Source organism: Equus asinus, chromosome 7 (genome assembly GCF_041296235.1).
Source record: "Equus asinus isolate D_3611 breed Donkey chromosome 7, EquAss-T2T_v2, whole genome shotgun sequence".
In the NCBI taxonomy this organism is placed as follows: domain Eukaryota; kingdom Metazoa; phylum Chordata; class Mammalia; order Perissodactyla; family Equidae; genus Equus; species Equus asinus.
The window spans coordinates 50,868,181-50,886,027 of NC_091796.1; the positions used below are offsets into that span (position 1 = coordinate 50,868,181).

Genomic DNA, 17,847 nt, shown 5'->3' on the forward strand with positions numbered 1-17,847 from the left:
GTGGAGGACAGGAGTGAGACAACAGGGTGAAAACACAAAGTCAAAGTCTGCACACTGAATTAGGAGGCTCCCAGCCCCCTTCTCCTGCTCAGCTCCCAGGACACTTGCTTATCCCTCAGGCTGGAGGTAGGAGAATTCTTCAGACTGACCACGGTGAAGCCCACAGGCGTGAAACTCCATCTAGTGCCTCACCTTCAAATGTGAACCACAGTCAAGACCACAGCAAGGAAAGCCTGCAATATAAAGACAGAGAACCAAACAAGGCATCCAACCAAGCAACAGAAAGAAGAACCAGACACAATGCAAGAAGACAAAGATGTAAAACCCTCAGAGAAATAGAAGACGCTGCATCCAAGATGCAGGAGTAGATTGCTATAAAAAAGGTGTAACCAGAGAATAAGAATGAGCCTTTGCAGATTGAAAATATGCTTGCCAAAGTAAGGAAATTCATTGAAATAACTGGTAGATAGGTCCCGGCCCAGTGGCGCAGCGATTAAGTACGCACATTGCACTTCAGCAGCCCAGGGTTCACCGGTTTGGATCCCAGGTGCGGACATGGCACTGCTTGGCAAGCCATGCTGTGACAGGCATCCCACATATAAAGTGGAGAAAGATGGACATGGATGTGAGCTCAGGGCCAGTCTTCCTCAGCAAAAAGAGGAGGACTGGCAACAGATGTTAGCTCAGGGCTAATCTTCCTCAAAAAAAGAAAGAAACAAAGAACTGGTAGATAAAACCAAGGAAATCTTTCAGAAGGTAGAATAGGAAGCCAAAATGATGGACAATTAGAAGGAAACCATAAGGAAGTTAGAAGGTCAATTCAAAAGTCTCTCCTGAAGAAAAGATCAGAAAAACTGGGGCGGAGACATGATGAGGTGGTAAAGAGAGAATTATCAAATACACACATACAATTTCTCAGAATTGAAGAAAATGAAAGATCCCAGCACAATTATTGAATAAAAGACCCAACCATGGCACATTCAGAACACTGAGAAAAGAGAGAACATCCTACAGGCTTTCAAGAGGAAAAATTTAAAAGTGACTGTGAATCAGAAGGACATCCTCAGGCTCCTCAACCACATACTGGAACCTGGGACACAAGAGAACACTGCCTTCAAACTGTGAGCGAATATCACTGTTGACCTTGAATTCTACACCCAGACAAAATAGCCATCAATTATGAGACTAAAATAAAGATATCTTTAAAAAAAAAAATTCTCTCAAGAATCCTTTCTTAAAAAGCACCTGGAAAATGTGCTCCACTGAAACAAAAGAGTAAACCATGAAAGAAGGAAACACATAGTAAAGAAAAGGGAAATGTTCAAGAAATTTCCAGGATGGCAGTCAAAGAAGTTTCAGATTGAAAGCCTTACGGCGAGTCTAGAGAATCAGCAGTCCAGACTGGATCCAGAAGAGAGAACTCCAGGAGGGGGGTCACTCATTTTAAAAGATGGAGCCGACAAATGACCTGATACTCTTTATGGCATAGAAAACTGGACTGTGAGAGTGTTGGAGGGTGGGAAGAATCCGAGATAGAATAGAATCCATAAAATCTAATACACTCATACGTAATAACGCAACCTACTACTAATTCACGGAAATGCAAAACAAAAAGCTCATAATAGCATCAGTGTTGACTCTTGGTTTCTGTGGTACAACTCTATTGGGGCTTGGGGAGAGGGCAGTAGGGGAGCTAGGAGAGAGCCAAATATATAGGCTAACGCCTCAGCTGATACGTATTAATATATACAATATCTGAACACTATATGTAATATCTATAGAGAGAGATATCTAAAGCTAATAAATCAATTTAGAAATATGGAGGCCAGTATCAGGGAAGACAGAGCTGAAAGCCACAGTTGCTGCCTCTGGGGAGTGAGAAGGGCGATGGGGAGAAGTGGGGGCAAGGGGCTAGTTTTCATTATAAGCTTCTCAGTACTGTTTATTTTTATAAAATGTAATTGTAGAAGACACCCACTGAGGGCCTGTGTCTACCCTTTCCCCTCCAATCCAGGCATGCTTGAGTCCGCCCCCTGTTTTCCTTCTCTTTCCTCCTCTTCTTTTGATACCACCCTCCCCCACAAGTTGTCCCTCCTCTCAGGGCACAGCTTCCGCAGGAGCCCCACCTCCCTTCTCTTCTTGGCTTTGCTCCACCCACATCACTCTGCTCTGCTCAGGCTCTTTCCTTCCTCCCAACCGGCTCCTTCCTTACAGCCCAAGTTTAGGTGTCTCCGTCCAAAAGTTAAAAATAAATACTTCTCCTCAGTCCTACAACCCTCAGTGAATTCGTTGGCAAACTGCCTTAAAATAGCAAAGTACAAGCCCCTCAGACTGGTTCTTCTTTTCTTACCAAACCCCACCAAACTCCAAACCAACTCTCTTTCTCTGAAACCCACCATCATTCTCCCAGTCACCTCATTCAGGCGCTCAGAGTCCTACTTTACCCCTCCCTCTCGTTTATCACTCACACACACAGCCCCCACTCCTCAATCTGTTGCTAAGTCCGGCTGATTCTAATTCTGAAATATTTTTGGCTCTTGCTTCCACACCTTTTTCAGATTGCGCTTTAGAGAGCATTCTAGTAATTTCTTTTCCTCCCCAAAGCCCCAGTACATAGTTGTATATCCTACTTACAAGTCCTTCTAGTTCTTCTGTGTGAGCTGCCACCACAGCATGGCTACTGACAAACGTGTGGTGTGGTTCCATGACTGGGAACCGAACCCAGGCCGCCAAAGCGGAGCCCACTGACCTTTAACCACTAGGCCATCAGGGCTGGCTCAGGAGCATTCTAGTTATGTTATTCCCTGCTCAAAAGTCGTCAGTGGTTTTCCACTGCTCAAAAAATCACATCGGGGGGCTGGCCCCCATGGCTGACTGGTTAAGTTTGCGCACTCTGCTTCGGCAGCCCAGGGTTTCGCCGGTTCAAATCTTGGGCACAGACATGGCACCGCTCATCAAGCCATGCTGAGGTAGCATCCCACATGCCACAACTAGAAGGACCCATGGCTAAAAATACACAACTATGTACCAGGGGGCTTTGGGAGAAAAAGGAAAAGTAAAATCTTAAAAAAAAAAAATCACATCGGATCTCCTCCAGCTGACATCCAAGCCCCACGGCCTGCCTCATTTCCAGCCGCCTTTGGTACCCTTGCTGGTCCCGGCTCTCATCTGACCTTCCCTGTCTTCAAGCCTTTGCTTGTGTTGTTCACACTCCCTAAGATGGCCTCTTCCGGCACCCACACGGACAGAAACACGCCCTCCCTGGGTCCCAGTTCAGACACGGCCCCCTCTGTGAAGCCATCGTGGATCTGCCCGGTTGGGCTTGAACTATCCTGCCTCTGAGCCAAGGAGCCCTAGGGGCCTCTAAAGGCTCCTTCAGTTTTTTATGTCTTTCCTTTCTTGCTGGATGATGAGCACTTGAGAACAAATTTTAATGATCTTTTATCCCCAGGGCTTGGCACAGGGCTGGCACATGACATTGAGATGTTTAAATGTTTGGTGAGTGAAAGAAGGCTGGAAGTATGGCAGGTATTATGGGCCACATCCTAATTCCTGCCACCCATTAAATTGGGCACCCAAATTTGGCCAACAATCATTGCCATTCTGGGGTCCAATAGGGCAATGCTGGTACACAGGGACGTTGATGGGTCTCTCTTTCATATTTATCACTCCCTCAACACCAGGCCTGTCATACCAAGTGGAAAGCAGAGAGAAAAGAATGGACAATTATAGTTGTCCCCCCTTATCCGTGGGGGATACGTTCCAAGACCCCCAGTGGATGCCTGAAACCGCAGATAGTACTGAACCCTGTATATATTATGTTTTTTCCTATACAAACATACCTATGATAAACTTTAATTTATAAATTAGGCACAGTAAGTAATTAACAACAATAGCTAATAATAAAGTAGAATAACACACTAATAAAAGTTATGTGAATGTGGTCTCTCTCTCTCTAAATATCTTTTATGTACTCACCCTTCTTCTTGTGATGGTGTGAGACAATAAAATGCCTATGTGATGAGAAGTGAGGTGAGTGATGCAGGTATTGTGATGGAGTGTTATTTTTGGACCACAGTTGACTGCCAGTAACTCAAACCACAGCAATGGAAGCCGCGGAGAAGAGGGGCTGCTGTATACTGCTTGGGCCAAATATCCTCCATAATCTCCTTGGGGAGTCCATCCATGAGTCCCATGGAGAAGTGACTGCTCCAAAACGTCCCTCAGATCACAGCAAAGACGGCAACGAGAGAGGGACATTGGATCTGGATCGTTGCCACAGCCCCTGCCTCGCCAGCTCACGCTCGCTCCACAGCCCCTGCCTCACCAGCTCACGCTCGCTCCACAGCATCATGTGGTGTTTCAAATGCATACATTTATTACAAAGTTGTAACAAAGACTGGATAGCATTTTGCTTGTTCTGGGAAGATAACCTCTGGCAGTTGATGGCTTTCTGAACGGAACATATGTTTCTAATTCAGATAGTGACCACTTGAATTGAGTTCTTCATAAGACCCCATTGTTGCTGCCCGTGCATTTAACTCGTGAGGAGTGGCAAGGAAGGGTCAGCACTGGCTCTTGTCTGGGAACCTGCCCCATGGACCGGTCCCGACACCTACATGTGGCCTGAGGCCACCATGAGCGGTCAGCCAAGCAACAGCCTTACCACGGGTGGACCTGACACCAGGTCATGAAGACCACTTCCTGGCCTTTAAAGTTCTTATTAAAAGGCAATTTCAACCTTACTAAAACAAAGACCGGGCTAAGAAAACCTCCAGTAATCCCTGAGGCTGATGTGCTGACAACACGCCATCTTCCAGTTGATTAAGGCTCTCACTCCGTGGACAGGAGCCTGGGTTGTCTGTCTCCTCCCGCAGCCAAAGTGGGGCCAGCTGCACTGTAAATCTAAACTGCAAAAATTAAGGTCCCTTAGCGTGTTCCTGGCAATGTGGTGGTGTCTTGTAACAGAGAAAGAGGCTGCAAGGGGCAGACACTGGCCTCAGATGTTAGAGTCTGTGTCCGAGCCTGGCTGTGGGGAAGTGCTGGAACCCAGAGTTATCACAGCCTCGTCCATTAGGCAGGCTCACCCTGCAGCACCCCTGGCCACCAGGCAGAACTCGGTGCCAATAGGATGAAAGGATGAGAGCGGGTGTACTTCCCTGATGGTAACAGGCTGGGCAGGTGCGCAGTGCAGTTCATTCGAGTCCAGTCCAGGGGGAATCTGATCTGCCTGGGATCTGGAGGGTGTGCCTGCAGACCAAATGCAGCAGCTATAGAAGTATTTTAAAGACATCAATCAAGACTTCTGATTTTAAAGATCCATCGAAATGCTGACATACAGCGCGCTAAGTGGATGGATGTAGATGTTTTCATGTAGATGTTTTCACGGTCGACTGCCACACTGCGAGACAAAGCTCAGTTCCCGGAATAGCCTCATGCCATCAGTGACAGGTGTGAGAAATGCCTGAGTCATCAGGAGCTTCACAGGAACTTCAGAGGAAGAGAGAAAGGCGCTTCTTGAGAAACAGTTGCTGATCTTCCTGCAGGAAGGCTGAGGGAAGAGCGGAACAGGATGCGCGCCTCTCAGTGGAGGACATGCAGGCACGTGAAAGGATTCTCAGGACTGAGGAGACGATCCACAGAACACCTGAACTGTTCTCCTGACGACATAGGGAGGGAAAATGTATTCACTGGAATGGTTACTGTGAGCAAATGGCAAGCTAAATGCTGCCTTCAGCTTTGGCTGGAATGAAGAGAAAAATATCCTTCAAGCACGTAGGAGGGAGCGCTGTGCTGGTTATAACAGAAGGGCCACATCGACTCTTCCTTGAGAGGGCAGAGCAAGAAAATCAGTCCAGACAGGACCACACAGAAAGCCCATGGAATCGGGCTAAACAGGGAAAATGGGTCTACATTTCTGAGACATGCAACCTAGAGAACCCTGAAACATAGGTCCGGCTTTAGTGGTGTGTGTTACAATCTGTGGCAATGCATTTGAAGTGGAAGGTAATTTGCAATCACTGAATCAGAGAGGGGGTCCTCCCTAGCTGAGCATCAGCATCCCATGGGAATTTTTTTGTTGGTAGAAATTCCTAAGCTGATTCTAAAATCTATATGGAAATGCAGAGAATCTATGCTTCCTGATTTTAAGACTTAGTGGAAAGCTGCAGTAATCAAGATGTAAGGAGAGACATCAACAACTGAAACAGAATAGAGTCTGTAAGTGGCCTCAATCACACACGGCCCACTTCTGTTTGTGGTGCAAGGTCAAAGTCGGTGATTTTATTCTTTCTCCTCTCCTCACCTGCCTGCTTCTCCCCTGCTTTCAGGGCACCCCTGGCCAGGGGTGGTTGTATCCTTCCTTCCACTTCCCAGACCAGAGCTAGAGGTTTTTTAATTTCAAATTTAATTACAAATTCCTGGTCTCACCTCCTCCCTGGTGAGCAGGAACCTCCTGAGTGAGCTCAGGAGTCATTTTTTTAAAGCTCCCAGAGGATTTTTGCACGGAGCCATGAGAGAGCTCAGCTCTCAGGACCCCGCAGTTCTAAATTCACCGTTAAGATGGAGAAAATCGGCTGCTACTTACACCCACTAAAGAGCATTACAAAAACCAGACGTCCACAGGGTGACAGTGCTTAGTGTCAGGAGTCAGCATGGTCTGAGTGTGTGCAGTTGGCTCGCCTCTCTATATTTGTAAAACTCTGACTTCGTCCGTCACACTATCTTGGACCTAAACAGGCCCCAAACTCAGCCGATTTAAGTTGAGGGCCAAAACTGTCATCACATTGGCATCAGGCCACTGTTCCCCTGGCCAGGCTTTATGGTAATACTTATTTGAGAAATCCGTGCTTTTTCATTCTCACAGCAAACCTTAAATTAAGCAACTTGATAAAGATGGAATTCTTAAATCTGCAACACGCCTAAATGAAATGTTGTTATTAATATAAAGTACTATGAGAAATGACCCTAAGACATAAGCAAAAGAGATGGGAAATTTGAGAAAGGAAGCTATTGTCATGAGAGTATGTTCAAACGATATTGTGGCATCCAGGCAGGCATGTCCCTTCTTGGAACGGTGACATGGGGAAGAGAGCTTCCTCGATGCACAGAAATAGTCCTCTGCCCACCATCTTGGCTCAGCAGGAGCCCCAGGTTTCTCAACACCAGGAACTCCCTTCTCCCCCAACTGTGAGAGGAACAGTTGGATCCAGCTGGGCTCCACAGCTGGGCAGATCGGGACAAGGCTGGGACGGGCGTCAGCGTCTGAGGCTTCAGCCTGCTCCAAGCTGTTGGTGACGCTGCAGTGCCAGCCAGGCAGAAAGGGAGGGGGCGCTGCTGAGAAGGTGTGAAGGCCGGTGCCCCCGCCATCTGTGACAACGGGAGCCAGTGTGTCCAGGCACAGAGGGCCAAAGCCTTCTGGCCACATCAGACAGAAGAACAAAGGACTCATGAACCTCCCTGTCATTTGGAACCTAATTTATTCCTCAGTGCCAAGCTTCTCAAAGTATTTGGACATGAATCCTGAACACTAGGACGGGAAGATATCTAGGCTTCGTGCACTTTCTACCTGACCCCCAACTGAGAAAAGAAGAAAAAGAAAGAGGAAGAGGGTGAAACCCCTGTCTGGCCATCTAGAGCATTCCTCAGAGCAGCCACGAGCCTGACCCCTGGGAAATCCATCCTGCGCTGCCCTGTGGACAGACCCGCTCTCACTCCTCTGAGGGTGGAGGCCTGGGGGCTTGTAGGAAGAGAAAGGGGAGAAAGTTCTGCCAGGAGCAGAGTGAACATCCAGTATAGGGGCCCAGGGGGTAATAGTAGAAGTAATATTTACTGAGTGATTACCAAGGGCCAGGCACTATTCAATACTCCACCACTTAGGAATATTAATCATCACACCAACTTTTTGAGGTATTATTATAATTTCCAATTAGTAGATGCAGAAAGCAAGGCATTACGTAGATAACTTGCCCAAAGTCACAGAGAAAGTATGAAGCAGCTGGGATTGCAAACCTGGGAAATAATAATCACTTCCTAGCTCAGAATTCTCCAATATTTTCTCATGATACTTAAGATCCAAATCCTATATCAGAGCCTATAAAATCCTACACAATCTGGTTCCTTCTCCTCTTTGACCTCACCACCTATGCCTCTCCCACTTGCTCACAGACTTGATCAAACTGGCATCCTGAGTTTCAAACAGGGCAAACTCATTCCTGCCTCAGGGCCTTTGAACATACTGTGGAACACTTTTCACACAGATCTCTGCAGGGCTCACTCCCTGATCTTATTCATGTCTCTGTTCAAATGACATCTCCACTGAGCAGCCCTCCTTGACCACTCATCCAATATATACTCTCCCATTCTCTATCACCTTCCTCTGCTGTATCTTTCCTCACACATTGATCACTAGCTGTAATCCAATTGTTATTTGCTTGGCTATGCATCTTCTGAATTCCCCACTAGAGTGTAAGATGCATGAGGGCTGACACTCCAGCACTAGACACAACTCAGTAAATGTTTGTTGAAGGAATGAGTGGGTGGGAGTGTACCGGGGCCAGGAGAGGGTATCACACCTACTTTACTGAGCTGAGGGTGAGACAGTGAAGAACATACAATGGTTCTTCACCTTGTGGAAGTCAGGGACCTCTCTGAGCCTGCATGAAAGTCATGGACCTTTTGTCCAAAAATATAACCAAACACTTGCATATAATCTCAAGAATCCCTTTTAAACCACAGGGAAGAACATTGCACTAATGGGAGGGATAGCACAGAGACTTGCATCTATTTGAGCATCAGCTGAATCCCCTTCTGTGCCCCCACTGGCTGCCTCCTGGATAATTCAGCCCCACTTAGGGATGCTTCTGAAGGAAAGAACGTGATCTGTGAACAGGGCAGTGGACTGAGTAGAAACCCCAGGGTCTGCATCCCTGGTCCAGCAATCTGGTTACTGGCTACGGCACACTGCATATGCATCCTCACCTCTGGACCTTTGCTCGCTGTGGGAGATAGGATGACTAGCATTAATACTCCTTGCCTCCTGACACACACAAGCCACATCACCCTTCAAGAGCTGACTTGCTTTGACCAGTGGAATATGCAGAAGGGACACCATGCCAGCTCCAGGCCTAGCCAGAAAGGGGCCCAACAGCTTCCACTTTCCCTTATGAGCCAGTCGCCACGTAATAAATCTGAGGACCCTGAGACCACCGTGCTGTGAGGAAGCCCAAGTTAGCCACGTGGAGAGAGAGAAAATGGTCATGTGGAGGAACCACAAGGCATGAGACATGTGACTGAAGTCTCCCTGGACCTTCCAGCCCAGCCGGGCCCAACCGCCAGCTGATTGCAGCCAAGTGGGTAACTCAAGCTGATGCCAAATGGAGCGGAAGAACCGCCAAGCCAAGCCCTGCCCGAGTTCCTGACCCATAGAATAATGGAAGATAATACATCTTTTGTTGTTTTAAGCCACCAAGATTTGGGGTAGGCTGTCACACATCAATAAATAACTGATCCCTTCACACCAACTCCTCACCAGGTACGCCCTCCACTCCTGCTTTTCTGAACCTACCCATCCTCAATTATTAGCTCTAGTAATACCTCCTTCCAGAAGTTTCTCGTATCACTCCACCTCACCCCTCACCCTGCCAGCCTCTGAACTCTCAACCAAATCAACCGTGAAGGCTTGGCTCAGGGGCACCATCCTCTGAGAAGCCCCCACCCAACTTCCACAGCGGCCACAGGTGCTTCTCCACATGCCCAATGTGCCTATGCACACTCCATTCCCATGACCATCTGGCTGCTTGCTGGTTCCCCCTCAGACTGTCACTGTCATATACATTGTCATCCACATGCTCCATACACACAGCTCAGACCTACCACACAAGAGGAGCTCAATAAGATCCTATGAACTAAAAGAACAAACCCCACACTACTCAGTGGACCTTTGCGTACCATCTCATTCATTCGCTCTGAAGACCTGTGTGTCTCTTTACCACTGTGATGGAAAATGCCTTAAGAATGAGGATCGTGCTACTCGTCTCTACATCCCTCACAGAGTCTTGCACTTAGTAGGCACTCAATAAATGTTCTGTTGACTTTTAACTGGTCAACGAGTGACTTTCACTGTGACCTTAACTCCAGATTCGCCCATGGACCTCTGATACTCAGGCTCCAGATCTCCTAGACTTGGATGCCATACAAGGACGGACAAGGCTCTGCTTGGTTATTTTTGGCTCTTTTCAATCAACGAAATTCCTAAAAGTCCAGCATTCTACATTCACAACAATGAGTTCATTCCAAAAGGATAACCTTCGGATGTCACATTCTCTTTAAGGCATTCACCTCCAATTCTTACTTCAACAGAAGAGCATGAAAGGGTTAACACAGCTTCCCACACTGCCTGAGAGTTGCAATCAACTGGAATATCTGGTTCAATCTGTTGTTATAAAGCACAGTCCAGACAGCACTGTCACTACAAGGGACAATCATTCTATGAACACACACATAGTCTTGTGACCTTTACTCAACATTCCAGAGATACAGGAGCTGCATGGGCCTGGGGAGGAGGGGAGGGTTATAAATAGTGTGGTATGGTGGGCTTGACACTGGGGTGAGGCCAGGGTAACTCCTTATCTACAAACTCCTTATCTCTGGAACATCCAAACCATTTACCCACCTGACTATCTCAGACTGTCCCCACGCCTCCTGGGGACCTGGCCTTGGCTCTCCCTGGCCAGGGCTCATCTGCCTTTCAAGCTCCAGCCTCCCCTCCCTGGGTTTCATGTCTCAGCCGGGACCTGATCATTAAACCCTATGTGCTCACACCAGGCCATGAAATCTCATCTCAATGTGTAAGGGCCTTTGTCACCTGGAGCCAAGCAAGATGCAAAAGGTAATAAAGACCCAAGTGGGAGGAGAGGAAAAAAGTAAATAGGGAGGGGCAGGTGAGGGAGTGGGGTCCTAGGCAACAAGTCCTTATGGACCCAGCAAGTCTGTGTTCAACTCTGGGAGACACAAAGGAGATGTGTGCTGTACTGGAAGACAATGATTCTTGCATGCAGCCCACCCAGTGCTCCCATCCTGGCTCCGCCACTTCCCAGCTGTGTGACCCTGGACACATTTCCCCTCAAGAAGGCAGTGTGCCTTCCCTATGAGGTTGTTGTGGGGCTCTAAGACATGTCCCTAAAGGGACTAGCCCAGTGCTGGTACACAGAGAGTGCTCAATAAATGTGGGCTCCCTTCTCATTCTCTTTCCCTTCCTGCCTCCATTAGAAAAGGCTGGCTCATCATTGAGGCTACCTAAACATAAGAATCCAGTCTAAGAGAAGCTCTGTCCTTCAGGGATGATGTGCTGAACCCCCAAGTAAGAAAGAAATTAACTTTGTTGAATATACTGCTCAATACTATTAAGGGACCATTCCTTCAACAAACGTTCATTGCGTGTCTAACATGTAGCGAGCATTGCCCTGAGACTGACTGATAAGCTTCCTTGTTCTAAGTACCAAGGGGCTTTAAACAATTACTGTCCCTAAGATGCTTTTGTCCACAGTCCTGTCTCTGTCTTGGAAAAGAACATGACAGCATTCTATCTGCCAACATCAAGGCCCTAGATTTTAGGGAATAGGAGATGGCCCAAAGATGATGATGACAAAGATTATAATGACACAGCAAACAAAAAGCGATGCTTGTGGACAGGTGAATGGAGATGTATGCAGGTGATTCTCTAGGTAGAGGACGGGACAACAAGATCCATGGCCCCAAGCTGCTGTGCCAAAAATCTGACCCCAACTCTAAGCTCGCCAACATCATAGTGGAGATCAACATTTTTCCATCTCCCTGTGGTGAAGGACGAGTTTTGCTTTTTTACTTTCATTTTGTTGTGAACTGATACTTTTGTAAAATGCACAGATCACGTGCTTCAATGCTACAGTGATATCCAACTATTTTAAAAGTTTGTAAACACATACTCTCGATGTTGGTATTGATCTCATTGCTAGCCAGCAGCAAATGATTCACTAACTGGCACCAATCTATGAACCACACTTTGGGTAGCACTGATGTAATTTAGTTAATTCCACACACCATCCAAAATCTAGCATAATACATGTGGCAAACAAATACAGAAATGGAATTGTAAAGGCCAACTTACTTGCTGATGGTTGAAATTTGATCAGATCTTGCAAGTCAGTAGAAATCTGGAAAACGTGGCTATAGAACTGCTGGATGGAATTCTTCAGGCCAGCAATGTCTCTGGAATGTGACCGGAGTGTCCCATTCATCTGCCTGATGCAGCTCCACAGGCTGCTGACATGCTTGTTGAGCCCTTCCTTGATTCTCTGAAGACTTCCAGAGATGGAATCCAGTTTGCTACAAGTTTTCTCCATATGAGACACCCTGCCCTCAACCACGGAGACCTCCCTCTGGACCCCATGTGTATTTTCCTTACAAGTGTCCAGCTCAGAGAGGACCTGGCCTTGCAGCCTCTGCCACCTCTCCTCCAACTGGCTGCAGCAATGAGCCATGGGGTCCTGGGGAGACGGGAGGGGCTCCACTGTCCTTTCTTGCTCATCTTCCTTAGAAAACCCATCCACTCCAGTGTTTCTACCCTCTCTACAGCTGCTCAGCTCCTTCTGAAGATGATTCACATCATCTTCTGTGTGGTTTAGTTGAGAGTAAAGAAAACTAAAATCCTGTTGAAGTTTCTGGATGCTATGTTCAGTTTCTTGAAACTTCCTATGCATCGTGTCATTTAGAGATTTCAAAAGGCTCAAACTATTACCCATTGTGTGGTCTTCTCCACTTGGCAAAGTACCTTCTATCCCATGAGGCTCCCCCTGGAAGTTCTGCAGGCAAATATCCTCAACAACTTTCACTTTGTTCTTTAAGTGGCTTAATTCCATCATGACCTGTTCATGCCCAGCCCCTGAAACACCTGGTAGAGCGGATGCTGGGGGAGTGAGTTCTGCATCAGTGCTGTTGGCCATCTCTAGGAGAACGCTCCCTAGCCGCTCTTCCAGAGACTGTATTTTCTGATCAAGTAGTTGCTTCAAGTCATCTACCTCTCCATTAATGGTCCCCCGAAGGGTTTCTTCAATGTAGAAACAATGTTCTTCTGCGTTCTTCTCTGTCACATTGATCCTTGCATCTAGCTCATTCCATCTTGCATCAAAGTCTACATCTGCTTCTGGAACTACAAGGCGGTCAAACTCATTGTCCAGTCGTCCATTCAGCATTCTGGTGGCTTCGGCAACTCTTTCAATTTTCTGGTCTAACATCTTGATCTGTTGTCCAAAGTCACCGTTCTTTTCACTGTCACAGCAATTTGACCGGGCTGAAGGATCCTGTAGCCGGGCTCGAAGTTCATTTATTTCTTTTCTCAGGTTTGTTTCCTTCTCTCCTATAAGCTCAATCACTCCCAGGTAGCTGCTCCCATAGTCATCACACTGCTGTTGGAGACCAACCAGCTTGTACTCACATGTGTTCTTTAGATCGGCCAGCTTTCTGTCCATTCCCTCCATGAGCTCCTCTCTCAGGGCATCAATCTTACTATCCACATAGGCTTGGTAGAGTTCGTTCGTCGTCATGGTGACCGTTGGGCCCTGGGCAGCCTCCTGGAGCTGTTTGAGCTGCCCTTCATAACCCTTCACTTTCCCATCCAGCTCTTCCAGCTTGTCACTTTTGGTCTTAAGAGCATCCCTGACTTCAGCCAGTTCAGACTGGATGTCCTTCATGCCAGATTCCTTATTGTTGAGGACACCAGGAAGCTGGATGGTTTCTGTATCTCCACCCATGGCACTGTCAGGTACCGTCTGGGGGTGCAGGTTACTGAGCCATGATGCCAGCATTTTGCTAGCATCGTCCTGAATGGCATGTTTGAGGTTTTCGTTCACTCCAGCGATGGAAGACTGGAGATCAAGAACTGTCCTTGTGAGTCGGAGAATCTTCTCCTCAAGCACCTGGATTTTCTTTTCCTGAAGTTCTTGGGGCACCTGTTTTGGATCTACCACCTGACTTGGTTCTGCTGCATGAGTTGGTGACAAAGTCTTCTTGGGCTCTGAGACTTGGCTTGGTTCATTGTCTGTTACAAAGAAAGAGTTGGACATGACTTAACATTTTCTACCTTTACCCAGTTTCTGCAAAGACAAAATACAGGGTACTTACGGAGTACACTTAAACCCTGACTTACAGATCCCCTCTCACAGCAGGCAATCACTGTGATAGAAGGAAAAGAGTATGGCCGTTGAGTCAAATAGACCTCCGCATGCACTCTGGCTCTGCTGTTTACTGTCTGCCCTTGAGCAAATTAATTAACTTCTGTGAGCAAGTTAATTAACTTCTGTGAACTATACTCCCCTCATCCATGAAGCAGAAGTACTATCTTCCCTCCTAGGGCTGTTAAGAGAATATTTACATGGCACATAATAGATACTCCATGGTCTCTTTCACCCTGAAGGAAAATATTATTTATCCGCCTTATCATATGAACACATCATCCCACATTGGTGAACTGCAGCCACATCCCAGTGGTTGACTGCACACTGTAAAACCACAAGAAACCACTTTAGCGAGAGCCACCCATTAGCTGTTGGGTGGTATGATATCATACAAGCAGCAAGTTATCCTCCAAGCAACTCCTAAATGTTTTTACTTTTATTAGCACCCCTATGCTAAAGGAGTCCCATAGACATTGTTTAGCCCTGTTATGAAGTTAGGGAAAGTAAAAGCAAAAAAGAGAGACAAAGCAACTGATTCTATCGGCATCTCCTAACAATAGAGCCATATGGCCACATGTAATAAGATTCACTAAGTCAAAGAATACGGTCATTGAATTTTTGATAATCCTACTTTGAGAAATACACCCCCAAGGAAATAGGAAAGAAAAAAAATATTATAAAGATGATTGTGATGAGTTATAAAATGAAAATAAACTGACAGATACAGAGATAGCTAAATTAAATAAAAAGGAAATTATTGAAGCCTGAGGCAATAGGAGAATAAGAAGCAAACCATGCCCTTGAAAGAAGTAGGATACACGGACTACCAGAAAGGGGTTAACGTCAATCAGCCTGCAGACAACACTCAGACATACCATGTAAAGTGGAGAAACTCAAACAACACAGATTACAATGAAATAAAACGCAGAAATGTACACTGACAAACACTGGAAGTAAACTGAGAATGTTGCAGCTATTTGAGTTTAATATTCATTGTTTTCTCCTCCCTCCTCTAAACTTTTGTAGAAGATCATAACAATAGCTATGATTGATTAAAATCAATTTAGATGCAAAACCAAGACTGGGACTCAGATGTCCAAACTCCCAAGCAGAGAACTATAAAGAATGCCTTATTTTCCATACTGAAAAATGTATTCTATCTTGAGACACTAGAAGAAGAAAACAAGTTGTTGAATCACATTCAAATGAAATGCTGTTCTGAGCAAAGGAAATAAAAACAAAGAACAGGTGCATGGGGGAAGATCAAGGATGTAAGAAAACGCTTCTCTCATATTCTACTGGTGGGGTGGGAACTGCTACAACTTTTTGGAAGGATAATTTGGTAATATGTATCAAAATACTCAGAATCCTTTTGACCCTGCAATTACGTTTCTAGAAATTTATTCTAGTAAATAATCAAGGATGAATCCAAAAATTTAACTGGAAAAAAATTCTTATTTGAATATTATCTATAATAATGAAAAACTGAAAACAACCTAAGTGACCAACAGTAGGGGGCTATGTTGAAATAATCACACTCTCTGAAGCCATTAAATGATACTGTAGAATATTTCATGACATGGAACATTGTTCACTATAAAGTTAAAAAATAAGTTCCAAAAATAGTATATTTTTTTAAATGATAGTGGGTTGTGGATAAGCATTTCCCTTCATTCTCTCCTGAAATTCCACTAAACTGGCAAAAAAGAAAAAAGGACTAAAAAAAACCCACTCAAGGGGCTGGCCCAGTGGCGCAGCAGTTAAGTGCACAGGTTCTGCTTCAGTGGGCCGGGGTTCACTGGTTCGGATCCCAGGTGCAGACATGACACCGCTTGGCAAGCCATGCTGTGGCAGGTGTCCCATATATCAAGTAGAGGAAGACAGGCACAGATGTTAGCTCAGGGCCAGTCCTCCTCAGCAAAAAGAGAAGGATTGGTAGCAGTTAGCTCAGGGCTATTCTTCCTCAAAAAAAAAACAAAAAACGAAAAAAAAACCCTCAAGTCACACATAAAAAATTGGGGATCAGTATGGTTTTGGACGTTTTAACAGCAGCAGTGGGAAGCTAGAAGAAAACTAAGCAATGCTTTCAAAATTCTGAAGGAAAATTATTTTCAACCTAGACTTCTGGTGTTAGAATAAAAATATTTTCAGACTATAAAATATCAAAAAGTTTACCTCCCATGCAATCTTCCCATGAAACTACTAGAAGATGTGCTCTACCAAAACAAGGGAGGCAACTGAGAAAGAGCAAGCAGAGAGTACAGGAAACAGAATCAACGGAGAGAGGCAAATTAAGATTGCAGGGTGGCAGCTGTGTACCAGGAACAGAGGGTAGCTGGTCCGGGCTGGGCAGGCGAGGAGGCGCAAGGACAGAGTCCCTCAAGAAGACGAAACCAATGTGTCTGAACATAATGAGAGGATGTTTAGATAAGCAGAAGAGAGTTTGGCTTGAAATAGGGATAAAAACATAGAAAATCAAGTAAAGGAAAACATAAGACAATTATTAACTCTAGAGAAATCAAAAAAGCTGTGTAGGAAAGGCAGTATAGTCTTAGTATACTACACAGCTCAGCTGCAAACATCGTCTACATAGTTGCTACAATGTAAACAACAAATAGTGAATAAATAAAAACACGGAATAACGATATGGAAAGGATCGGGGTACAGGAGCTGTGTGTTGGAGAGGAGGTGAAAGGGAGTTAAAGCCTCACCTTCCGTAATGAGAAGTCAGCAGATAGGGAGGTAACTTCCAAAAGACCGTCTGAAGAGTTTAGAGTAACTACCCAGGAAGAGAAAGTGGGGGAGGAGGAGGACCCCTGAGTCTCCTAATCGTCCTCATAAAGCTATTCGACTCGTTAAATAGCACATAGGTTTAAGCTTTTATAAAATGAAAACTAGAACTAAACAAAACAGAAATGAGCTATCTGTTATGATCCAACAGACCCCCGCCATGTGTGCCCATCATAGTACCTGTCCTGATTTATCGTAATTACTTGTCTAATGTTTGCCCTCCATGACGTCAGGGACCGGGTCTGCCTTGCTTTTCACTTCCCCAAGTACCTAGGACAGAGCCTGCCAGACATAGAAGCTCAGGAGATATTTGTGGGATAAATGAATGCATTTTTCTTTAGCAAATCGTATATACAGACATAGGAAAGGGTAATAATATTCTCTAGCAAAATGTTAACAGTAGTCATTAGGCAGTGAGACTATGTATACTTAAATCTTTTACAAACATCCTTTAATTGAAATGCATTACGTTTGTAACACAAAATATTTTGAAATCTATTTTACAGACAATGTTGGGAAGTACTACCAGTTTCAAAACTAAAAACACCTCATGAGAAAATATAACCATTTAAAGAAGATTTAAATAACCAATTCATAAGAAAATCTAGACTGCATTTATTCCGACTCAACTTTAAAAAGTAAGGAAAGATAAAGTGAAGTAGAATAAAATGACAAAAAATTTTTATCTGTCAAAGTCATTCTCTTAATGTTACACTGAAAAGCAAAGGGGCGCTACTGGTTGAAAATTATAATTACTTCCTTGGCTATTCACTGAGTTTGTGTTACTTCACTTCAAAAAAATACTCAGGGGGCTGGCCCTGTGGCTGAGTGGTTAAGTTCGTGTGCT

The 17,847-nt window shown here is 45.3% G+C and overlaps 1 protein-coding gene across 1 annotated transcript in view; it reads right to left on the reverse strand.

The window, feature by feature from the left end:
- Nucleotides 1–17,847, reverse strand: part of EMILIN2 (elastin microfibril interfacer 2) — a 51,079-nt gene that overhangs the window by 7,847 nt on the left and 25,385 nt on the right. The window contains exon 4 of the mRNA XM_044774462.2: nucleotides 12,146–14,074. Within this exon, the coding sequence (XP_044630397.1) occupies nucleotides 12,146–14,074 (1,929 nt within the window). The remainder of the gene's footprint in view (nucleotides 1–12,145; nucleotides 14,075–17,847) is intronic.